The 25,751-nt window shown below is 40.2% G+C and overlaps 1 protein-coding gene across 2 annotated transcripts in view; it reads left to right on the top strand.

Annotated features, from left to right (window-relative positions):
• The first annotated feature begins 9,775 nt into the window (after positions 1-9,775).
• Positions 9,776-25,751, top strand: part of HMGCR (3-hydroxy-3-methylglutaryl-CoA reductase) — a 32,714-nt gene continuing 16,738 nt past the window's right edge. The window contains exons 1-6 of one of the 2 annotated variants that reach the window (XM_069096237.1): positions 9,776-9,959; positions 20,648-20,835; positions 21,571-21,682; positions 23,110-23,197; positions 23,534-23,618; positions 25,184-25,289. In XM_069096237.1, coding sequence (XP_068952338.1) covers positions 9,872-9,959; positions 20,648-20,835; positions 21,571-21,682; positions 23,110-23,197; positions 23,534-23,618; positions 25,184-25,289 — 667 coding nt within the window. In that variant the 5' untranslated portion in view covers positions 9,776-9,871. Of the gene's footprint in view, positions 9,960-15,395; positions 15,559-20,647; positions 20,836-21,570; positions 21,683-23,109; positions 23,198-23,533; positions 23,619-25,183; positions 25,290-25,751 lie in introns of those variants that run through there. The other variant, XM_069096238.1, reaches the window with a different exon arrangement.

Here is a 25,751-nt window from a genome sequence, read left to right on the forward strand (position 1 = left end):
TTTTTGGGTTAGGACTCCGGCTGAGCACTGCCAGAGGCCGGAGCTGCTGGGAGCGCTCTTCCAGGACGCTGGGTGGTTGCTGTGAGTGGGGAGAGGAGGACCTTTGCCTGAGGTAGCCTGTTCTGTTTTAAAGGCTTGAAAATGTGGGTGCTTTCTACTTTATCTACCTGTGCCAATATCATAACTACTCTGATGGCTTTCACTTTCTGGTTTTGGGACTCAGTCTTTTGGTATCTTAATAAATTTTCTAGTTTATTTCCCCAAATGGCAAACCTGACGTATTTTGTGATGGATAATTATATCAGCATATTTGTAATCTCTATAGGCATTGTGAATATGGCATTGCTGATACAGCCAGGAATTGAGCTACTTCCCTGTCTGTGGGTATCTTTCCTGATGCAGAAAATTCTCCTGCTCCTAGTTAGCTCTGCTAGATCCTAGACCTCTGAACCTCTGGAACCAATAAGCAGTCTTCAAGCTTCTCAGGAAGCAATGCTTGATCACTTGAGATCACAAAAGACCAAAGACAAAAGAGACAGTCAAAATTCAGGCACTGACTCACCTAAGGTAGACAGGTGCTTTAAACAGGTCCCTACAGTTCAGGACAGTTAGCTGGAACAGTGGATAAGTGCCAGGTCTGGAGTCAGGAAATGAATTCAAATCTGGTCTTGGGCACTTACCAGCTGTGTGACCTGGAGCAAGTCATTTAACCCTGTTTGCCTCAGTTTCCTAATCTGGAAAACAAGCTGAAGAAGGAAACGGCAAACCACTCCAGTATCTTTGCCAAGAAAACCCCAAATGAGGTTACCAAGAATTAGATATAACTGAAACAACTGAAAATCACCATGAGGAACCAAGAGATTGACTTGCCAAGGGTCACTGAGCCAGTATGTATTAGTCAGAATTTGAACCCACATCTTCCTGACTCAACAGCGGACCAGCTCTCTATCCCTGACATTATGCTGCTAAATTAGGTAATACAATTTAATATCATCCAAATTTAAAAATGAAGAGTAGCATCTTGCCCTGAATCACTTAGCACATACATAGGGGTGGGATTTGAACTCCAGGTACTCTATCTACAGATTTAGTTGCTCTTTCCTCTAATTCCTCTAATTGCCACACATGAAAGAAATGACAAAAAAATACCAACTAACTTAATGTAAGCAAATGTATATGTATGGTGTTTGTATTACCTTTATAGGTTATGTGTATGTCCTCATGGATTTGTCTAAATGTGACCCACAAGGAGGTTTAAATAGATATCTCAGAAATCTCACCAACCCCCCTCTAAAGAAGTCTTTGATTCCTGCCTGGAGGGGAGTAGAAGAAGGGGCCCAGGTCCTCCTTAAGTATTGGTAGGCTAGGGGAAATAAATTTATTTTTAGGTTCAAGCTGTTTTCATGGTTACTATCCCCTAAAAAGAAAGTCACATCTGAAGATTTAGTAACTTTCCACCAAATTCTATTTACACAAAAGACTATCACAAATAGTAAATAGTGAAAAAACTCATTTATCCAAGTAGATAGCAAACAAAATTAAAGTTATACAGATTAGAATACAGTAGACAATTAAAAGAGTGAATGAGCTCTCTTAGTAGGATCAACATAGCTTGCCTCAGGAGAGGGAGAGAGGAAGAGAGGGAGGGGGAGGGGGAAGAAGGGAGAGGTGGAAGGGAGAGGGGGAGGAGGGGGAGAGATTTTGATCTCAGTCAAGGGGAAATGCCCCAAAGTCTCTAGGAAAGGAAATAATTAGAACATAATGAGGCGCCAGCTCCTCTACGTGTCTATGGCTTCCTACAGTTCTCTGCACATTTGCCCTCTCTAGAAAAGGAAGAAGAAAATCTCTCCTCTCCCAGACTCTACCACCTCCATCTTTCTTGTAGGCATTCAGCATTGAGTAATTCTTTCTACCAGTGAAGAGAATCTTATACAAATATGCTAGGCCAGAAACTCAGGTTACACATGTAAGTGCTTCCATGAATAATACTAGTATAATTTTTTCAAGGTAGGCTTTGTGGAGGAAGTGAGTTTTCAGGTGGGATCTGAAGATGCAAGATGATTTCAGGTTGGTCCTTAGAACAAAGTTGCCCCAACAGTTTGATTACTGTACAGAGAATAGAGATAAGATGTCAAATTCTGTGTCTACTGTGAAGCTTTCCTGACTGACCCAGCCTACAATGATCTTTCCTTTCTTTAGATGCCCATAATGCTTGTGGTCTGCCACAATCTAGTCCTGAGAGGACACCAAGCTATATCCTGCCCTGGACTCTTTTCTAGTTTTCATGCACAACCATCTCCTGAATTATGTTGTAACCTCCTAAAAAAGGTGAGGTCAGGGGAAGCTCACCCTCTACTTCTCTGTTTTGCTCTGCAACCCCTATAACAATTCTCAGTAGGCAGAGGAGATGGGGTCCAACGCTAAATCCCCATCTGTTAACTAGCTCATGTCCTCCAGCCTAAAAACTTTTCTCATCAAGGTATTATCACAAGGTTAGTCTCACCATCATTCAGCCTCATTCAAGTGGAAAAAGAAAGTGAAGGAATGGAAGAAGTAAATTTGATTTCAATGACATTCCAAGCATTCAGATAAATTCTTACATGTCATTAAGCAGCACTAAAGATTGATACTCACTATCTTTACCAACAAATGTGTAAAGTGATTTGCAAACAAACCTTAAAGCACTATATAAATGTCAGTTATAATGGTAATTATAATTATTATTATTGAGTATCTACCATGCCCATGTGCTAGAAACAGTCAATTGCATGCTTGATGACATAAGGGTTTTTTGTTTATTTAAAATGCTTGCAATTTCACTATGTTTCCATCTACTTCTTCCTTTATTGCCTCAACTATGTAGGTGATGCAAATGAGGTTGAAACACCTACGGGAAGGACTTCTGGAATAGTCATTTTGTTTTTTCATTCTTTCAAGAAATATCTGTCAAGTTCTGAAAATGTACAATCTGTTTTGGAGCAATTTACCAAGTTATAGTACCAGAATTAAAAAGACAACCTGGCATAGTGAATACAGTCAGGAAGTCCAAAATCTATCATTGTTTTGCATTGTAAAGCCATGCACAAGCAGCTTTCCAGAGGACTGTTTCTGCGAACAGCTTTTCAAGGTTCTGATTACACAGTAAAGTGAACTCTCTATTTATTCAATAACAAATTGGAGCAAAACATTCACAGAAAATCAAAATACAGCATTCACCATGTTCCAACTCAACAACTTATCACTAAAATGGCCACACAGTTTTCACCAAAGTGGTCACATAGTTTTGAACAAAGTACAAACATTTAGTCAATCAATCACTTAGTAACTCAATCATAAAGTACAAAAGGTCAAAGTCTTCAACCCATGGGGCATACTAAGTTATAAATCAGTCAATATTCAGTCATCAGTTACTATTCAATCATCAGTCACTACACAGTCATCAGTCACTACTCAGTACCCTCTTAAGGGGTAGTGGAAAATACACAGACCATCTACCCCTTGGTCACAAGTTAAGCACAATTTCATCACTACTCAGTACCCATGGAGAGGTCTTTTCATCTTGACTCAGGGCAGGCTTTCAGCTTCCATGGCTCCTCTTCCATGGACCAGCTCCTGCCCAAATCTAACCAACTGCCACCTGAGTTCAAAGGCAGACAGCTCCCAGCTCCTTGTCCAGCTCTCCATGCAGTTCCTGCTCTACATTGGAACTCACACTGTCCAGTCCATCTGAATTCTTCACAGTCTCTGTTCCTGGGAAGACAAGGCTTAATAAAGCCACAATAACATTCATACACATTAACAAAGCCACAACGACATTTGTACAGAATACTGACACCACAGTCATGCTTCCTCAGTCTTTGGCAGCTCCAGCTGGCCCTCAGAAATTCTCAGCAGCTCTGTTCTCAAAATCAAAATCACTTTCTCCCATTCTCAAAGTCAAAATCACTTTCTCCACAGAAGTTCCAGTCCAGCAGCAGCAGCCCAGCCTTCAGGTGCTCATCCCAAGAAGTTCTTCAAGAAGTTCCACAAGAAGTTCTGACTTTCACAGCTGGGGTTTTTTCCTTATATACAGTATTGCTCCTCCCTGTTCAGCCCCTTCCTGTTACATCAGCAACAGGGGGTTCCCTGTTCAGCCCCTTCCTGTTATATCAGCAACAGGGGTTCATGCCTTCTTTAACATTTAACATAACTTCTTTAACCTTTAACAGAGGCTTAACTTGAAACTAGGTGCTGTCAGTTTAGCAATACAAAGGGATCTTCAAATTTAATTATTATTACATGCACATAAAGGAGAAGAATGCAACATCAGACTGGAAAGGTAGGAGTATGACTTTGGCCAAATCACTTACCCTCTCGTGGCCTCAGTTTCCTCACCTGCAAAATGAGAAAATTGGCCTAGATCACCATATTATGACTGGCTCAAGCCATACTCAGACTGTCTTTTTTTCTGCTTGTATTCCAAGCACTTAACACAATACCTGGTATATTATAGTATTGTTGGTAGTGATGAGTTGTTTCAGTCATTTGGTGTTTTCTTGGCAAGGATACTGAAATGGTTTTCCTTTTCCAGATCATTTTACAGATGAGGATACTGAGGCAAACAGTGACTTGGCCAGGGTCACACAGCTAGTGTCTGAGGCTGGATTTGAACTCATAAAGGTGATTATTATTAATAAATTATTTCTCTATCTACAAAGAGAGGGTTAAATTAGATGACCTTTAAAGTTCCTTCTACCTCTAAATCTATGATCCTGTGATGATCATTCTGATCATAAGGAAGCTTAGCCTGGTAGCATTGTGGGGAAATGAGTGGACAAGAGAAGGTTGAATAGGAAATTATTTCAAAAGTATGGATGGTTAAGAGTATAGGAATCAGGACCTAACTGGGGTGATATCAGTTCTATGTCAGAAACATAGAAGGCGTAATGCCAAGCAAAGGCAACTTCCAAGGTTTGGAATACCAGCATAGTAACTCTTGATTTATTCAGTGACAAATTAAGGCAAAACATTCACAGAAGAGAGAAAATCAAAATACAGCATTCACCATGTGTAATTCAATAATTTAATAAGTCCTCAATTCAATCACAAAGTACTAAGGTCCAAGTACTACTCCACCCCTGGAAATTACATTCATTTAGTCAATCACAAAGTCTCTCTTCTCAAATGGAGATTAGTTTCCAATCATAAACAAAGTACATTTATTTGGTCAGTCTCAGAGCACAAAAAGCCAAAAGTTTCCCACCCCTGAACTACAATTATCATCAGTTAACCTGCATCTTTGCAAAAGGGGCAGTGGAGAGCACAAAGGCCATCTACCCCTAAGCCACAACAAGGTTAAGATATCATCACAGCATTCAATACCCAAGGAGAGGTCTTTTCTTCATCTTAATCAGAGGCAAGTTCTCAGCAATCTTTGTTCCTGGGGAGACAAAGCTTAACAAAGCCACAGGATACATTGCCAGTGAACTCATCAATTCACTCTCTGCCTGCAGAACAGTCTCAGGACCCCTGAAAATATCAGCAAGACTCTCTTCCAGGATTTCTGTAACCATGTAACAAGAAAATCCTTCTTCTGGGCTTCTGAACCAACAGCAAGGTTCCAGGACCTCTGCAACAACAGCACTGTCCTTCACCAGCAGAAGAATCCAGCAAAATAAGATCAAAACAGACAGAAAAAAATACCAGCACTACAGTCATGCTTCCTCAGCTCTCAGCAGCTCCAGGTGGCAGCTCTCACAAGTCCTGGACAGCTCCAACTGGCTCTCAGCAGTCCGGGCAGCTTTGGCTGGTAGTTCTCTCTCTCAGCAACTCTGGCCCCTGCCAATTCTCCTCTCTCTGTCTCCATGATGCTGTTCCCCAAAAGTTCTTCTGCTTCTCTCTGCTTGGGCCTCTCTCTAAATCCATGGCAACAGCTCCTCCCAGTTCAGCCCTCTTTCTTCAAATCAACATCCCATAAGTAGGATTCACAAGCTCTGGGTTTCAACACTCAACCCAAAAACCAATACAGGGGGATCTTTAAGTTCCATTAACATTACAGAAGGTAACTGATGAGAGGAATCTTGGAGGTACCAACTCTGTGTCCTCCCAACTTGTTTGACCCTGCCCTCATATGTATGCCTAACAAAATATAAACCATGTGGTTTGCTACATCCCTCATTCTCCTTCCATTCCACATCTCCTCCCACCCAGCTTCATTCTCACTAAGCCTATATGCTCCCAGAATCTCTGACACCACACTCTTCCAGCTCCTGATGGCCTTCCACACTCATTCCCACCTAATGTTTCAGTTTCATGATCCTCTGCTCCTCCCTTCAGAGCCTTCCCTACAAATGGACTTGAGACAGAATCAGAGAATTTTTTTTTTATACAGAAAAGGGACAAAGCCCACAAGATTAAATTTATCCTCATAAAGATAGGGAAATTGAGAGACAAAGGGTAAACAATTGTATCATACAGTAAATTAACACAGTTGAGATCAGAATCTATATCTTGGATGCTGGAGATTAAGATTACACAAAGAAGTACATTGGTTTGGGTCAGGTGTGGCTAGGTGTGCCAAGACACACCCAGCTCACAATCTATGCTTGACTCTGGAACTATGGTGTAACACCCCTTGAATGGTGTCCCTAAAAACATATTGTTCTTTATGGTACTGTATATATGGAGAAGATAAAATTTCTGATTGACTGAGAGGATGTAGAAACCAATGCTTCAGTTCTGGATAAGGGACTTACCTGACTTGTTTGCAGACAAGACCTCCAGGGAATCTGTCCAGTGAGAGACTTTTGAATGGCAGAGCCTCCTCATATGTGTATGAGAACCAACCCCTGTTAACGCTCCTTGATTTCAAGAATTTGCAGTTCTAGAGACTGCTGAGAATAGACCTTCCCTGCATCAGATAATTTTCTTTCTCCTGGTTTGAGATCCTATTTCCCCCCAAGCTGAAGAGCCCAGATATAATTGTAGCCCAATTCCCTTAGGAGAGCCTAGAGGAGAGACTGACCAGTTTCCATAGTCCTGGACCTTGCTTGCCCCTCCCCCCAGCTAGGCTGCTGGTGGTGCAGTCTTAGTCTTCCTCCTAGTCCCCCAAAAGAAGGAAAAGCTATCCCTTTGAAGATGGAGTGGAACAGATCAGTTTTCAGATCATTTTCTGTTGTTGTTCAGTCGTTTCAGTCATGTCTGACTCTTTGTGACCCCATTTGGGGTTTTCTTGGCAAAGATATTGGAGTGGTTTGCCATTTCCTTGTCCAGCTCATTTTCCAGATAAGGAAACAGAGGCAAACAGGATTAAGTGACTTGCCCAGGCTCACAAAGGTAGTAGGGGGCTAAGGTCGAATTTGAACTCAGGTCCTCCAGACTCCACAGGACTACCACCTATCCCCAAAGTCACATCATCCACATGTACATATTTCCACAGGCTTAGAGCTCTAATGATGAACTGGAGAGATTATTTAGTCCAGAGGTATAAAACACAAACCCATTCAACTGCAGCCAGAAATTGTGAGATATTAAACAAAATAAATAAAAATACAATTGAGCATAAATAATGCTAATACACAATTTTCTAAGTCCATAACATGAGGCCTGCCAAGGGATCCTTATGTCTGATTTAGTGGCCCCCGTTCCTATTTGAGCTTGACACCATTCATCTCATCCCACTACTACCTTTCTCAGATGAGGTCTCTGAAACCCAGGGGAGTAAAATCACTTGCTAAGTGTGGTGCCATTCACCAATAGAGAGGGTAAGATTAAACCCAGCTCCTCTGACTCAAAAATTCAGTAATCTTTCTACTATACCATACTGCCCTAAAGAGCTGGATATAATGGGATTTGAACTCACTCATACAGAGACTACGACCTTAATAGCTGCTCTTTCTCATCACCTTTCCTTTCCCTCTCCCTTCTAGACAACTCTTGTCTGTGCTCATCCTTGGGCTAGGGATTTTTTCCCCATACAAGTATACATTAATGATGAAAGGGTCTATGACTCTAAAATAAAATCCTGAGATCCCAATCTAAAAAAAAACAACCCAAAACAACAGAAATGAGGGATGGAGTAAAGTCAAACACCAGTATTTCACATTTGGGCAACTGGGTGAATGGTCAAGCCACTGACAGAGCCAAGTCAGAGGGAGAATACATTTTTGGGGAAAAATACAAAATTCTGTTTGTCCTACACCCATAATGTTCACAATTCAGTTGACTACCAACCTAGCCAATGTGGTAAGCAGATTTTCTAAAACAAAAATTCGGACACATGTTTTAACAGAGGATATTCCTTGTGCATGGCCTTGCTTAAAGGGAGAGGGAGGACAAATACATTTTCTTGTGAAATTGGAATGGGGTAGAGATGATCTTCATTGGTAGGTGTCTCCACACTGGAAGCTCTCTGAGCTGCCTAAATCCCAGAGCATTCACAAATGTGTGTACATTCACTAGGAATTTGAGGCTTAGCCTGAGGAGAAACGGCAATCCTCCATGGACCCAAGAATATGTCTCCTGGATGTAAGGTAGGAGAGTCTCGCGGCATCTGTCTTTTACTTAGCCTTTATACTGCTTAACACCAATATTTAGCAAGCATTTCTCATAGCAACTCTATGAAGTAAGTCAGCATTGTTGGCCAAATATCTTATAGAGAAGGAAACATCTCCTGTTGCCTTAATTTGAATATATTTCTCAATATCAAAAAGCCATTGGGAAGTATGCTTAAATTAGGGTAACAAATACCCCATAATCAATGAAATGGTAGAATATTTGGAGCCTTCTGTGCCACTTAGAGGCAGCTGGGGAGCACAACAGATAGAGCTCTAAACCTGGATTCAAGAAGACTTGAGTTCAAATTCTGACTCAGACACAAGCTTAGCTATGCTACCCTGGGCAAGTCACTTAACTTCTGTCTGCCTTAGTTTCCTCATCTGTAAAATGAGGATGATAAATAATAGCATTTACTTCACAGAATTACTGTAAGGATCAGATAAATTATTTGTAAAGTAAAGCTTTGCAAACTTTAAAGAACTATATAAATGCATGCTACTATCGTTATCTTTATGGTACAATGAATTTCTGGATATCAGGTAATAGTAACACAAGGCAAGGCAGAGTTGGATAAAGGCAAAAGCTTCTAGATGGGGGACAGCTGCAGAGTGATTTTGGGAATGGGAGAAGAAACCAGAGAAAGCTGAGCTGTGTTCAGGAACCGTACTAGACAGTAGCAAGAACAATAGCTTACCAAAAAAAAAAAACATGCCCCAGAAAGAAAAGAGGGTAATTAAATCCCAGAATACCCTGGTGCTCTTTCTTTTCTAATAGACTTGCACTATTTTGGGTATGTTAGTGTAGCGGCTTCTTTCTTTGCCACTGCTTACAAGGAAAGCCAGGAGCAGGCAAATGGGCAAAGAAAAGGGCAGAAAGAAGAGAGCAGCAGGTAGAAAACTACGGCAGAAAAAATGTTACCCAGTGAACAAGTGTAAAGAGTAGCATGGCGGCATAGTAAGGAGTTCTAGATTTGGTTAGCTTTGCTCCTCTTACCGTATGACTTTGGCCAAGTCCTTCTCTGTAAAAGGATGGCATAGGACAAGGTGACGTCTAAAGTCTGTTCCTATTTTGAAAGCTACCATCCAATGAAAGAAGAGCAGCACCCACAGATATCCTCCCTTTTTTCTTGAGACATGTCTATCATGATTGGTGCTCTGAACTACTCTACTCCAAACCACTGGGGTTGAGTCCCTATAACTTAGGATTTGTGTGGGTGGAGGGTGTGCTTGTACTTTAAGCAACATCCTTTCTTTCTCTCTCCTGACACTGTGGAGTGAGAACAGGAGCTAAGCACTTTCTATTCTGGCTGCCACTGAAATCCAAGACTAAAGGCAACATGGTGTTATGGAAAGGGCACTGGATCTGGAGTCAGAGGCCCTGGGTGGAAATTCAAACTCTACAACTTACAACTTATCTAAATGTGGGTAAGTCATTCAATCTTTCTTTGCCTTGTTTTCCTCATCTATAAAAGGAATAGGTTGGATCACAATGTCAGAGTGGGGACCTTCCAACTCTTAAGTCTATGATTTCATGATCCCATTTCTTGCTTCCCCACCCCCTTCAAACCAATCTGAATTGATGGGTCCCCAGGTTCTATACTACCACAGAGCTCATCTTATTGCTGAAGTAAGGGCATGTTATCCTGAAAAAGTCCATGGTATACATCCCTGTGCTATGAGATGCCTCAGCGTATCCTGAACATGTCCCTTGGTTTTTACTGTACCAAGATATACCTCCCTGGACATTGCATAAGGACCCTCTAGAGCAGGATTTCTTAAAGTGGGGGATGAGAAAAGCTTGGTTAGGGTAGTGACAGCAATATCTGGCAATAACTTATTATCCTATTAAAACATTAGAGAAACTCCAAATTGATCTTAGTGGGCCTATGGAGAAGAAAATTAATCTATTTGGTTTATTTTGTGCATTCGTATTCTAAACTCTAGAATTTGTTTCCTTTCATATTTAATAGGAGGTAGAAGAAGGTTTACTGAAAACACAAATATCCCAACCAAAAAGGATGGGGATTTTTGCTATAGAGAAAAGCAGTGGCTATATCATTTTCCATTAGGGTTATTCATTGATTCACATTGCCTAAAGATTACTAAGCAGCTCTGGTTGTAGGTTCACATCAGATTTAAGCCACTAAATGACATATATAGGGCTAATATGCCTCTTGTTAATAATATAGCTGGTACAAATGCTGAAACAAGTCCTACAAGCTTGAAGACTATGAACTTCAAAAGGTAGGGCTGAGATACTTGGAAAGATAGTCACCTTTCATTATTCAGATGAAAGCTTCACAACCTAACTTTCTAGCCTTATAGCACACTATCCCCTGGCCCCCTTCACATACCTCCTCTGTCTGTCTCTGTATACAACATCTCCCCTAGGCATGAAATAGGGATACCCCCATCCCTACCTGAAACACACACATCTTTCCTACCTCTTGAAATCATTCTTCTCTATCAGTGCCCAGCTTATAGGCTACTTCTGCTAGAAAATCTTCCCCTATCTACCCAAAAGAGAAGTGACCTCCCCCCCCCAAAAAAAAACCTCTCCTAGCACTTTGGTTCTTTCCAAAGTACTTGTCACATTCTAATTCTCTTGAGGTTGTGTTTGTAAATTATAACCTCTGTTAGATTACCATCTTCTGAAGAACAGAATCCTATCTGATTTCATCTTTGTATTTGGGTCCAGAATTAAAAAGGAAAAATGAGGTGAAATGGATTGCCTCTGGGAAATTGCACAACACTTTTGAGACTCAAGTTTTTTTCCCCAAAACAAAAGATCTATCTTTTTTAACATCAGTGTCTTTATGCTTCATAAGACATGGAATACTTAAGTCTCTAAATCATTAAATTTGCAGATCACCCAAGGGTATGTAGAGGGGTGTAGAATATTACTAATGAAGAACTGGGTAGGAAAAACTGCTTAAAGGATGTCATCAGGGAACAGTAAGACCAGAAAAGGAGGTGGCATAGTCATGTACTGGAGAGTTGACCTATGAACATGCTCCATTGATGTCTATATCTATTCAATGTCAAGAGTTCTAAAGAAAGGCCACCAGTACATTCAGTGGACTCTACCTGGAGGATTTATGCAGACGACAATCTCACAGGATGAAAAGGTAAAGATGGGTTGCGATCTGCACTGTTGGAAGCAGTAACATCTTTTGCACATGGATTGCAAATCCTTTAAAATACTGAATTTATTGAATAGTAGTTATCGGGTATTAGTTTACATTACTCCCCTCTATACCCAACCAAGTTGGGTTCTGAGTAATCAAAATTTTAGTCCACATTAAATTTCCTTTGTGTTGCTGACTCAAGACCCTCTTATCAACTTACCCCCAAATTACTCTGCCAAACTCTCTGGTCCACCTTTTTGTTTTAATCAAGTTATTCTTGCCACTCCTATATCCACCTCATAGAATCATAGATTTGGAGCTGTTACTTCAGAGGTCACTAAGTCCTACCCCTTTAATTTTAAGAAACCAAAAACTGGAGCCCTTAAGTGACTCACCCAAATTCACAAATAAGGGGGAGGGCGAAGATTTGAATCCACATTCTCTGAGTCCAAAACTACCATTCTTTTCACTAATTCCTAATCCTGATTCTACTCCCTGGTATCATCCACAAAACTTCCATTCACTTAGCCAAAATCTACCCAGAAGTTTTCAAAGGATTATGATAAAGAGAAAAGGAAATATTCAACATCTACTGAAAGCTAGGATTTAGAGATGGGAGGTTCTTGAAAGATCATGTTTTTACCCCTTTACAGATAAGAAAATAGGTATAGAAAGTAAGAGTATAAATTAAATGCATAGGGAGCAATCCATACAAAAGGAAATGATTTACCCAGGCTCATGCAGTTGGCTAGTAAGTGGCAGAACTGGGACTGGAGCCTAGTCTTCTCTCAATTCAGTGCTCTTCATAGACCATACTGCTTCTCCAAATGTGAGAAATCTCATAGACATTCTGTTAGACCTAAAAAAAAAAAACTCCACACTCAAAGCAAAAAAAAGGATATTTTTTTTACAGATTAACAAAAGGTAGAGAAAATTATGTAAGTGTAGAGGCTCTATCTTTGGTATTATCTGGTATCTGTGGGTAATGAAAATATTTTAATTTATATAAAAATAATTGCTGCAAAGCAACATCAAAATATTCGCGGTATTATATGATGCATGCTAATGTAGTTGCCCTAGAATTAAGCCATTATCTGATCATAGTAAAATGAACAATCTGACCAATAACCATGTCAAGAAATATGAGAAGTAAAGGCAGGAGAGCAACTGTATTTAAGGGTAGATTAAGAGAGGAAATTTCAGTGTCACTCATTCCTTAGATGTTCTGAGGCTTTTAGGTCAATAGACACACCTTTAATAAACCAAGTAAATCAAGGCAAATATGGTATTGAATTCCAAATGGAGGGAAAAAACCAAAATGAGAAGCACACAGATAATTTCTTCGGAGGTTATGTCTATGTCCACCTTTAGAGAATTATACTATTTTTGAGCTAGAAGTTCCAATTAGCTTATCCCCATAATCTGAGAGACAAAGAACCTGGGGCCCAAGGAAGCTGACTTGAACCAGAACGGAGTGGTGGGGCCAGGGCTAGCATTCCAGTCTCCAACCAGATTCCCCACAGAATGCATTTTTCACTCTACTCCACTACCTTTCAAATATGCTAGTTTTTATTTGGCCTTTTAAAAATATACACGTATATAGTAGTTTCATTTATTTGATAAATATTTCATAAATTTTTTGCTAGGTGCTAAACACTGTGCTGTGAAGGGAGGGCACAGAGACAAAAATAGTTCCTGATCCCAGAGATCACATTCTATTGGTGGTGGGACAGAGCTGGAGTTAGGATGTAAAAACAGATAACTAAATGCAAAATATCTACACAGTAAATCAAGGTAATTTCCAGTGGGAAGGTGGGAGTAGGGAAAAAGCACCAGCAAATTGCAAACAGGGGTATAGGATAGGCTTTCTGTAGGCCCAGGTGACAGGGAGGGCATTTGAGACATACAGGATAGCTCTGAGCAAAATCACTGAGAAGGGAGATGGAATGCTGTGTATCTGGAACAGCAAGTAGACCAATTGGGCTCAAACATGGACGGTATGAAGGAAAGGAAAGTGTAATCATTTTGGAAGGGTACAATGGGGTATATTTTATTCCACAGTAAATTGGGAGTGAACAGGGAAATGATGTGACTGGACCTTGCTTAAATTTGGTAGCCATGTGGAAGAAGGATTGGAATTACAGGATCAGAGTTTTAGAGCTAGAAGAACCCTGCCTTAGAGGCTACTGTCTCCCACCTCTTCATATTACAGCTAGGGAAACTGTAGGACACTAGAGTTAAGTGACTTGCCTAGGGTCACACAGCAATCAAATGTCTGTGATAGGATGTTGAACCCTGGATCTTTCTGACTCCAAATATAGTACACCATATGATAGCATGCTATCTCTCAAATAGAGAGGAGACACAGGAGGGGGAACTAATTATGAAGCTATTAAACTAATCCAGCCCAGACATGATGAAGGGCCTGAACCAGAGTGGCTGCAGAGAGAAGGGATTCTTAAAATTTGAGAGACCATGGAGGTAGAATCAATTAATCAATCATTTGCCAAGTGTCTACTATGGGCTACTAAAATAGTCCCTGCCCTCAAAGAGCTCCTCAAGAATACACAAGACCAAAAAGTGACTGGATATTGAGGTAGGGGTTGTGGATAAGGAAGAGGGCAGAGTCACAGATGACTCTCCAAAGTCTGGGAACCCCAGGGACGGGGAATTGGTGGTGCCTTCCATATACGGTAAAGTTAAGAAGTGGGTAGTAGGAGGGGAATGAATTCTCTTTACGACCTGTTGAGTTTGGGATGGGTAAGACGAATAAATGCTAATTAGCTACAACTGAGACACTTCTGCAATGTATTGTAGAAGGCAGGTAACTTATTTTAAATACATAAATCTAGGTAATGATAGCTTACCTATTGCTCTACTCTACTTACCTATTGCTTAACTCTAATATATATCGGGGCTCCGACTTAAGTACACATAGGAAAAGAGAACTATAATTTTCAGTTCCTAGTCTATAACATACAATTCACTTTGTTCTCCTGGGTCTGTTTATTCACATAACAAAGGCGAGGGTTTGGGCCAGACATTCTCTAAGGACCCTTCTGGCTGCTAACATTTCATCTTGCTACATCTAGCTTTAGTTTTAGCATTAATTGTGTCAGATGCTAATTGTCCCCAATTGTCCCCAAATCCAGAAAGTTGCCAATTCAGAGAAGTCTGGCTTTCCACTCTCTTCGGTGACTGGGGCCGGTACAAACTACCTCCTAGGACTATTCTTTGGATGGAATGTTACCAACTCCAATACTTTGACCCCTACTTCCCTCATCTCCTTCATCTCTTTCTGTCCTTCTGTCCCTCCCAGTGCCCTTCAAATTCCTTTCACTGGCTCTGCAACATAAGCCTTTTTCTCCTCCTCCGTTACAGCTCCTACCTGTATCTTCACATTCCAGACCTGAAATGATGCCTACGTCACAGTCACCATTTCCCCCAGCCACAGCCCAATTTCCCCATCCCCATCCTCATCTCTGCAAACCCCTCCCGACCTCACCCTTCACATCCTTTATCCCTTTATACTAGGCTGCTTTGATGCCTATACCCCCCCAGGGCCCAGTGACCAATGGGCTGCGGCGGCTCTGGGAGTCAGGCTCCTCATTGGTTGGCGAGCCATGGTGAGAGATGGTGCGTTCTCCCTTCTCTGAACCGACTCTGGGCTGTGGGCGGTTGTTAAGGCGACCGTCGGTGAGGTAAGGCCGTCAGGCCGGTAGACACCCCTGTGATTGGCTGAATGATCGGACGATCCTCTCTGATTGGCCGCGATCTCTTCAGCTCTCTGCGTGCGTAAACTGAAGGTTCCTTCCGCCCCGCGTCTCCGTTGAAAGGAGACTGCTGTCCAAACGCCCAAGCCTGGGATCCCGGAGGTTTTCCAGGGCGGCGGCGAGGTGAGGAAGGGATCCTGCCCAGGGTCTGGGGTGGGATGGAGGTGGGTGGAGATCGGGGTCTGCGCCATGACCGCGTTCAGACGCCTTGGCGGAGCCCGGAAGGCGCCTGCCTGCGGCGGCGACGGCGAAGAACCCGGTCTGCCGGTGCCGGCCCGAGGGACCCCGAGGACTCGAAGGGGGACCCGCCCTGCGTCCTTGAGGCCCCGGCGGACTGTTCCAACCGCTGGAGCCCACGCGGTGGGTGCGTGCGGCCGAGGGTCCTTCTCCGAGCGGTCAGTGCCGCCCTCCCCGCCTTTCTCTTCTTTGCCAGGAGAAGCGCTTTGGGGCTCCCCGCAGCGCTGAGGAGGGGGCTTCCCTGGCCCCGGGGCAGCCGCGGGCGGAGATGAGCACGGAGGCGGCTGCGGGAAGAGAGTCCAGGGCGGGGGCGGTGAGCTGGGCGGAGGAGCGGTCCCACCCTGTGCCCCCCGCACTCGCAGCTGCCGGACTGACAGGGCAAGCCCGCGCCACCCCGAGCAGGGGCGAGAGAGCCCCGGGAAGGAGCAGTGACCCCTGGAAGGGGCCCCTGACTTTTTAACCGGATCAGGGAAGGCGGATGCGGTGGAAGAAGATGTCCGGGGGGGTGCCCGGGACCCTAAATAATTTTCTGTGGGGAGATGGGGGGGAGGGCGTAGAATAGGCTGTCAACCCCGCGGATCTCCAGTTCTGCTAGTGTCTATTTCCTGTAATTGCTTAGGCGAAGGGAGAAAAGCAAAGCAAATGACAGTTCTTTTAAAAGTCCCAAATACGAGTGTCACATCCTTTGGAAGAGATTTCAGCCCCTGCCTTGCCCTTGCTTTTCTTTGTCCTAGTACAGTGCCGGGTATGCTGTAGAACTTTATAAATGCTTGCTTGACTGACTTGTAAATGTATAGTTTGGAGTTCTTGATGGGTTGAAGGCCTAGGCAGCGGATTTCATCTCTAGGTCAGTCCGAATTTTGGCATATTAATTACATATTAATAAAATTGGAGCTGTCATTTGAGTCCTAGCTCTAAAACTAATAAATTCATGCCCGTGTCACAAAAATCAGCTTTTTCGTATCATAGTCATGCCAGTTACTTTAAAGATCGTTTAATAGTCCAGTGTCTTCATACAAAAAGTTAAGGAAGCTGAGGACAAGGGACAACAGCAGACCTCGAGGTGATAGGGTTGTCAGATGAGCCAGGAGGAAAGTCTCCATCTTCTGTCTTTCTAGTCTGGTATTCTTTCCATACATCCAGATTGGCAATCTCAGCAAATACCCAAGTGGAGCCTGCTTTAATCTCCTATTACAAGGACTGGTGCTATACTGGAAAATTTGAAAGATCCATTGTCAGGGTAATAATATTGAATATATCAGATACTTAATAAGCATCCACAATATGCTTAAGTAAGTCTAGCAATATATATTAGATGATGTGGAGATACTAAAAATATAGCTCTCCTTTCCCTCAAGCAGACAAGTCACACACACAAATAATTAGCACAATAAATGCAGAACTCTTTGGATAGCAAGGACTATCCTTTTTGTAACTCCACGACCCAGTATAGTCCCTTGTCACCTAGTAGGTGCTTTGGGAGGATGAGGGTTGAGGAGGAAAGGGATGGAAGGCCACAGGGAATGTTGGTCACAGGCTAAATGACTTAGGGTGATCACACCAGTAGTATGCTGTAAAGGAAAGGTTGAACTCGGACCTTCCTAATGCCAAAGGCAGTAATCTATTCAGTATGCATTATGCCCATGCTACTTTTCTTATTATGTAAAGCCCTTTACAAAGTTATGTGAATGTAAGCTTTATATAGATGTTTAATGAAAATTTGTTGAATTTAATGTTTGCTAATAAATTCTATGGGAGGTCAGAGATGGAAGAAATCAATTTTGACCCAAGTGCTTTCGAACTTCATTTCTTTATGGCAAAATACAGTTTTATGTCATTGAAATACCATGTTTTGAGGCTGATCCCTCTGAATGAATAAACCAAGGTATATACTGTCTATTGAATAAAAATCTCTATTCTGAGTTTACTTGATCCTACTTTTCTGTAGTTTTGTAGAGCAGGTTTATTTTAAGTTTGAAGATTAATTCATTGGTATGTAAATGCATTAATAATATTAATAACAGGGAAATAGTAGTTGGTTGTGAAAATTTTGAGCCAAAAAGTGGTTTTCAGTTATTGTGTTAAAACACTTTGGAATAAATCAGATTACCATATTTATATTGTGTTCTATAGGGTTCTGTGAGAAGGAGTAGGGAGAACAGAGTGTGGGCCAGATCAGTTTTTTTTTTCTCCTAAATGTTACAAAGATTCTAGAGAAGACAGTATTGCAGAATTGTGAGGGATTGAAAACCTTTTCCCATTTTGGGGGGCTTCCTGGAAATTTTCTTTGTGATGAGTATGTCTTAAGAATACTACAAAAAAAAGTATACTACAGAAATTGTGGCATCAGATGATTATTCTCTGTTTTCAATTCTGCTTGTAGTTGAGCTAATTATAGATTATAACTTTTTTCCTCTGAGGACTGGGAATCATTTTGATATGCCAACTTAAAAAAAAAGGTTAATTAACTTAAAAGAATATTCATCTAAGGTGCTACATTAGACTAGATCCCCCAATATATGATTGCAAATACAAAGGAACTTTTATAGTGTAGTAATCATGTAGCAGACTATGTTGTAAGTTGGTCCAGAATTGAAAGGGAAATTTTCAGATTCATTTTAAACCCATTTCTCTTAGGTCCTATTCACTGACTAGATTATAAATTTCTAAATCTAACTGATAAGGTGTCTTTCCCAGCATCAATGTGTAGACAAAGTGTTTTAACAAATTCTTTTCAGTCGTGAAAACAAATGGTATCACTTTTTGGGTTTAAGTTGTAGAAAAATCATACCTATATTATAATGGCTTACTATAATCTATTACTTAAAAGCGCAGGCAAAGAACTGCCTGTAAACAATTTTTAAAGGTGCCTTTCTTAGCATTGATAGTATATGATATAAACACTGAGTTCTCTAGAATGCCAGAATTTAATGTGAGCTAAAATGCTATATTTTAGATTAGATATACTATTGGTTTCAAACTCAAATAGAAACAGAGGGGCCACATAATGACTTAGAAAATCACAAATTAATATTCTCTGCCTGTTGTGTTTTAATTTATTCTGGTAAACATTTCTTAATTCCATTGGCATTTGGTTCCAGCTAGTTTGGGGGCAGTAGTTTGACACCTTTTTTTGGAGGGGGGAAGGCAAGGCAATTGGGGTTAAATGATTTGCCCAAGGTCACACATCTAGTAAATGTCAGGTGTCTGAGGTCAGATTTGAACTCAAGTTCTCCTGACTCCAGGGCCAGTGTTCTATTCACTGCGCCATCCAGCTGCCCCTAGTTGGACACTTCTGCTATAGGTAACTCCTTGCCTTGAAAGAATACGCTGAGATTCAGATGAGAAAGTATACGGCAAAATACTTTGAATCCTGCAAAGGCTTAGACATGCTTTCCCTTTGTTCGCATTATGTAGTGTGTGTATCCATAATCCATATCCTTGTTTTCTGAGCTAAAAGATATGCACATTGTATTCAGTGATTTTTAGATGGTCTTTGTAGCTTGGTGGATGAATTAGATCTTCATAGCAGTATTTTTGTTGTTTTGGATCTGTGATTTCATTCATATAAAGAACTCCTGGTGACTTTTATTAGAGTTGCTAGGACCTTGAGAGTTTAAATAACTTGCCCACAGTAAACAAAGGCAGCATGGGTCAAAGGTATGGCTTGACCTCCTCCTGCTTGTGAGGCCTGCTTTCCATCCCCTAAGCTAAGCTGATTGTGGCAGGTATATTATATTTTCTTTATAATTCTTTCACTTGTTGGAGAATTGTAATATTATTGACTATGTAAATCACTGCCAGCTTTTAAATGGGAAATAATTATATATTTTTGATCCAAGTGACTTTTTTCCCCCAAAAAATTTTTAACCAGTATCTAAGTTGCTGAAAAAATTCTCTAGGAAACTGTCTCTTTTATTAAACTGTTTCCTTTTTTAGTCATGGAAAAACTGTGTTTGTTTATCTGCTGGGACATACTGCCATTATTTCACTTTTCCTTATAGATTTGATGACACAGTTCTATTTGCTACTACAGATGTCACTGTTTTATATTCTCTTCAGAACAGCCACAGCATTATAGTTTATTTTTTCTCCCCAGAGGCTTAATTTTTCAACCTTAGTTTTCTCTTTATTCTCATCTATGATTAATATTCTCATAATGTTCATTTTAGCATAGAACATTTTGACTCTAAGATTACAAGTCCCAAATTTAGTCAGTCTTGATATTCTTGACTTGTACAAATCATTATGCTGAGCCTTTTTCAGTTTTAAGGTAATTCTTAAATTCTGCATGAAATGTGAGTTTATCTGGATGGCTGCTTCAGATAGTTTTCATAGAAAATCCCCTTGCACGTTGGAGGAAATCATCTGTGGGAGATTTAGCCAAGACATAAAGAGGGGGGAAATCTATAAAGCTTCTTGGGGCTTATTAATTATGTGGACACATAATATGGTCACACATGCTTTTTATCCCATTTCTTCATGCTACAGTAACTGCTTGTAAGTAAAATAATTTATGTAGTTTGAACAAAAGACTTAAATTAACCTTATTGAAGAAGCATTGGTTTTCTTCATCTTTAAAATGAGGGTTAGACTGAGTATAGTAGAGTCTAGTAGGGACCAGATTTATAGGGTCTCGTCTAGCTCTTCTGTGAGTCTGTAGACAGTAGTCTGGACAAATTATGGTAAATGAATGTAATGGCTTATTACACTCTAAGAAATGGCAAAAAAATAACATTTAAAGAAACATGAAAAGAATTATATGCACAGAGAAGTGTACCAGATAGAAGCCATTCTTTTTGATGTGTACACTTATGTGTCACTCAGTAATCTGTCAAGTAATATTTTATTACTTGTACGTGTGCAAGATACCATGCCATATTAAACACAAGGCAGTTAGAGCTTGTTTCCTCCAAATGCATCTTTCTACTATGGCAATGAAAAATAAACTGAATACTCGTTTGTTGTCTTTCAGGATCAAAGGACTCAGGGGCTACAATGTTGTCAAGACTCTTCCGCATGCATGGCCTCTTTGTGGCATCCCATCCTTGGGAAGTCATAGTGGGGACTGTGACTCTTACCATCTGCATGATGTCCATGAACATGTTTACTGGTAATGACAAAATCTGTGGCTGGAATTATGAATGTCCAAAGTTTGAAGAAGTAAGTTAAATACATTTTGATGCTTTTATTTTTGAGATTAAAAAAAATATTATCTAATATTGTTTAATAGCTTAGTAACAATCTCAAGATACAATGAATACAATAGTTTTACTATTTTAAAAAATGTAGACTTAAGTCCTGGACTCTTTAGTTTAGGGAATTATTGATATAGTAACTCCTTATTTCCATTAATACAAATAGATAATTTACAGTCAGAGAAAATTAACTGAGTCCTTGAAAGGTTAAGTGATTTCCCTTGATCTCACAGGTAGTTTGTGTTGAGGGCAGGCTTTGAACCAGTCTTCCTTACTTTAAGGCACTTTCTTTCTGCTATACTATTGTGACTCACATTCACATTGTATGCATGCATTTATTAGGACCAGTCATTTATATTGATACTCTGGAAATAGGTAACATTTGAGTGGATTTGAAATTTTCTCAAGTATATGAAAAGAATAACTTTTTTCTGGAGAATATATTATTTGGTTTTTGTAGCAGAGTGACTTGTAATGCTTAGCAGTAACAAATTACTGCTCCTTTATTATAGCTAAACTGATTGAATTACACAAAACAGACCTTTCTTTAACTGAATTTTTGTGTAATTTTTTTATGTTTTGGAAACTCGATGTATTCTTGATCATGCTAATGTACAGAATAATGAGGTATAAAAATTACCCTTTTGGACTACTTTTTAAGATAATGAATATTTTCTTTTTTTCTCTACTCCCATTACAGGATGTTTTAAGCAGTGATATTATCATTCTGACAATCACACGATGCATAGCAATCCTTTATATTTACTTCCAGTTCCAGAATCTAAGGCAGTTGGGATCAAAATATATTTTGGGTAATCTTTTTTTGTTTTTAACTTCTCTTTCCTCATACATCATCAGATCCTGTCATGCTTTCTTCTGTGTTTTACCATGTAGGTATATATAACCTATTGCTCCAGTTCCACGTTACATGTATGTTTCACCTGTACATATGAGAAATATTTGCTATTTTCCTTTTCCTTATTGGAATGAGCCAAAGATGTTTCTTGATAACTGGAAAAATTGCAACCCCAAACCTCCCTTTGTAGTTTTTGACACTGTTGAGACCCCAACTCTCTCCTCCTTTGGACTCCTTAACAGTACTCTGCCTTGATTCTTTTTTCTAATTACTTCTCTTATTCTTCCCTCCTGTGAAATATGGGTGTCCCCTAAGACTTTGTCCTAGGTACTTTTTCTTCTCTATACTCTCCCTTGAGATCAACTTCCCTGGGCTCAATGATTATCTCTGTGCAGGTGACTTCCAAATCTATCTGTCTCTAATCCCACTCCTTAGCTCTAGTTTCACATTATCAATTGTTTGCTGGATATCACTGGAGTTTTTATTAGGTTTCTACATTTTGGTTGAATGCACCATCATCTTTTGGTCACAAGTTAACAACCTGTGGTGTGATCTTTGACACTTCCTTTTCCCCCACTCCCATACAACTTTTAATTATAACTCCACAGCATTTCTTGCATTATTTCTACTTTCTCCATTCACATAATCATTCATTGCCTGGACTATTGCAGGAGCCTCCTAATTAGTCTGTTTCCAGTGTCTTCTCCTCTCCAAAACACCTTCCACACAGTGGTCAGAGAGATATTTGTGAAACATAGACCTAACCACGTCACTGTCCTGCTTTTCAGTGACTCACCTCTGCTTCTATTACAAAATAATCCAGGAGGATTTTTTAAAGCCTTTTCAGAGTCTTGTCTCTCCACTACCTTTCCAGTCTTAATTCATAATAATCCTTTTCATATACTTTTCCTTCCTCTTAGTTAGCTTTTCCCCCTACACAAGATTTCATCTTCTGCCTCTGTGTCTTTGCATGATTGGTACCCTTTCATGCCTGACGTGAATTATCTCCATCATCACCTCTGCCTCTGAAAGTGTGAAGCTTTGAAAGATTCAAAACCCACCTGAGGCTCAAACTCCTCCCCAAAGCCTCTCTTAATTCCCTCTCCCCTCCTGATGAAATTATTTTTGTATTGCTCTGTATATATTTTGTATTTATTAATTTGTATACATCAGGCCTTTCAGTAAAATACATAATATCCTTGAGGTCAGACACCAAATCATTTTTGTCTTTGTGTCCCCAGTGCCTAGCACAGTGTCTTCCACATAGACACTGTACTTAAGAAATGGTTATTGAATTATTGCATATAATACACAACTAAATTTTGGGGATATGATTTTTTTAAGATATGTCACTTTAATTTTGTTCATGATTTTTAATTTTAGGCATTGCCGGCCTTTTTACCATCTTCTCAAGCTTTGTCTTCAGCACAGTTGTTATTCATTTCTTAGATAAAGAGTTGACTGGCTTGAAGTGAGTATTTAATACCTTAAACATACTCTGTGTCTAAATATAAGTTACAATTTTAAAATTATTTTTTTTTGCCACAACACTCCAAAGATTTGGAGGATAGTACTTCCAAACAACATTCTCTGAATCTAGAGTTAGTCACACATGGATGGGTGGATGTGCATAGATTCAGTAGATGTAAGCAGGCACTATGTGCAACTTGAGGGGCCTAGAAGGAAATAGGATGTGACTCTTAGCTTTAGGAGTATATATGCCAATAAAATATTGTTAGCATATAGTGTCTTTTAAGAAACCTGTTTCAACGATTTTTTTGTTATTTCCAATCATCTTGTTTTTCAGCGAAGCTCTGCCCTTTTTTCTGCTCTTGATTGACCTTTCCCGTGCCAGTGCATTAGCAAAGTTTGCCCTCAGTTCTAACTCACAGGTAAGTGCTGCCTAGGGGCACAGAGTATGTGTTACGACTCCTTGTTTTGGCATGTGAATTAACGGTCAGCACAGTAGAGCTCCTGTTAAAGGAGCTTTTGCAGTGGCTCTGTGATTTCAGTGGTTATAGAAGCCCAAACAGCTCCCATGGATCAGCACTTACTCTTCTACTTCATAGTCTTAGAAAATTGCCTGGCACACCGAGGCATGTTGCATGACTTGTCTAGGTAGTAGCCAGTGTGTGTCAGGTGGTACGTGAATCCAGGTTTTGCTGATCCTATAGCCAACTTAGTATTCTCTATAGCATGGTACTTCTTTATGAAAGGAATAGTAGCTTGAAATTCAGGAATTGGAAAAAGTAACAACTGTTACTGTGGAAATTCAGAGACTGATTTTAGCGTGGGGGGGTGGGGTAACTGGAAAAATCACTCTCGTTGCTTTTTATAGTCAGACCACAGATATCCCAACTCAGTATTTGCTGTGATTTGGAATCTTCTACTTGCTCATAATGAATTTGGAATCTTAGGACAGTTTATTGAGAGGAGCGCCTTTATGGCGTTGATTCATTTCCAAGTTATTTCATTCTTTCCTGTCCAAGTCTAGCATATTGGATACACCAGTGACTTCAAATAATCTGACATTTTAAAAATAAAATTTTTTTTTGGAGGGGGGATTATAGGACAGTTGGGGTTAAGTGACTTGCCCAAGGTCACATGGCTAGTAAGTATTAAGTGTCTGAGGCTGGATTTGAACTCAGGTCCTCCTGACTCCAGGACTGGTGCTCTATTCACTGTGCCACCTAGCCACCCCATAATCTGACATTTTAAACCTTTGTATATCAACCTAAACAAAATTTTGATTTGCTTAAAAAAATAACAAGACTGCAGGAGAAACTATTTATTCTTGGAAAATTTATTTCTGGTGTGATTTATATATGTGGTTGATAAGAGCTATACACTTTCTCTTGGTATTTTGACAAGGATATGATTCTGGTTTTATTATAATAATGAATATGATGTTGCAAGTATAAAATGGTAAGTCAAGTCTTACTACTTACTGATGGAGAAAATAAAAGGCTGCCTGTGCCGTATCAACAACTCCAATTTCCTTACCATTACTCTCTACTCCCAAAAAAGTAAAAAAATAAACCTTTGGCTTTGTTCAATGGAAAGGAAAGCGCAGTGTCTGAATCTTTTCCTCCACCACGTACCATTTTGTTTGTGACTTTAGCAGCCTTATAGTTTTCGGTTAGCTCATCATGACTGTTCTTTTCCTAGAAGCAGTGAAATGTAAGACTAGGTTTAGATTTTTGTTGTTGTTGTTGGTACCTGTGTAACATTTAAAACATCCACTTTTTTTTTTTTTGCGTTTTGGAGGGCAATTGGGGTTAAGTGACTTGCCCAAGGTCACACGGCTAGTTTTTGTAATAAGTGTCTGAGGCCAGATTTGAGCTCAGATCATCCTGACTCCAGGGCTGGTGGTGCTCTGTTCACTGTGCCACCTAGCCGCCCTGACATCCACTTCTTTTGCTTCTAGCCAACATTAATGGTGTGTTTTGTGTTGTAGGATGAAGTAAGAGAAAACATTGCCCGTGGAATGGCAATCTTAGGCCCAACCTTCACACTTGATGCCCTTGTTGAATGTCTTGTGATTGGTGTTGGAACCATGTCTGGTGAGTAGTTCTTTCAATAGAATAAACGTATATGGAATAAGTTAAATTCCTACCTTTAGTGTGGCCACATTTTAGTCCCTGTCTGAGGTATAACATTTAGAATTTGATTACATATCAGCATGTCTTGAAAGTATTAGGTACTTAGCAAATATTTGTTCATTTTGATAGGAAATGGGACTAGACCTATTTAAGGATTGGTTCTCTAGAGTTTACTTGTGATGAGCTCTTGTTTATTTGTCCCCATGGAGAATTATGTGCCTTAGAATTGATCATTTTTAGTAGTTATCTGCTTTTCTCTCCCTTTTCCTTCATCTGTTAACTGTAACCATTGACTAGCCAACTAAGTTAGCGTCCTGCCACACTGTAGCCTGAGAACTGTAGCCTGAGAACAATCAGGATTGATTGGAGAATCATTTGTCAGCTTAAGTTCTTATATTGCAATGTTGAATTGACTGATAAACT

Source organism: Petaurus breviceps, unplaced genomic scaffold (genome assembly GCF_028583685.1).
Source record: "Petaurus breviceps papuanus isolate PSGF00001 unplaced genomic scaffold, PetGlider_PUasm1.0 229, whole genome shotgun sequence".
Lineage (NCBI taxonomy): Eukaryota > Metazoa > Chordata > Mammalia > Diprotodontia > Petauridae > Petaurus > Petaurus breviceps.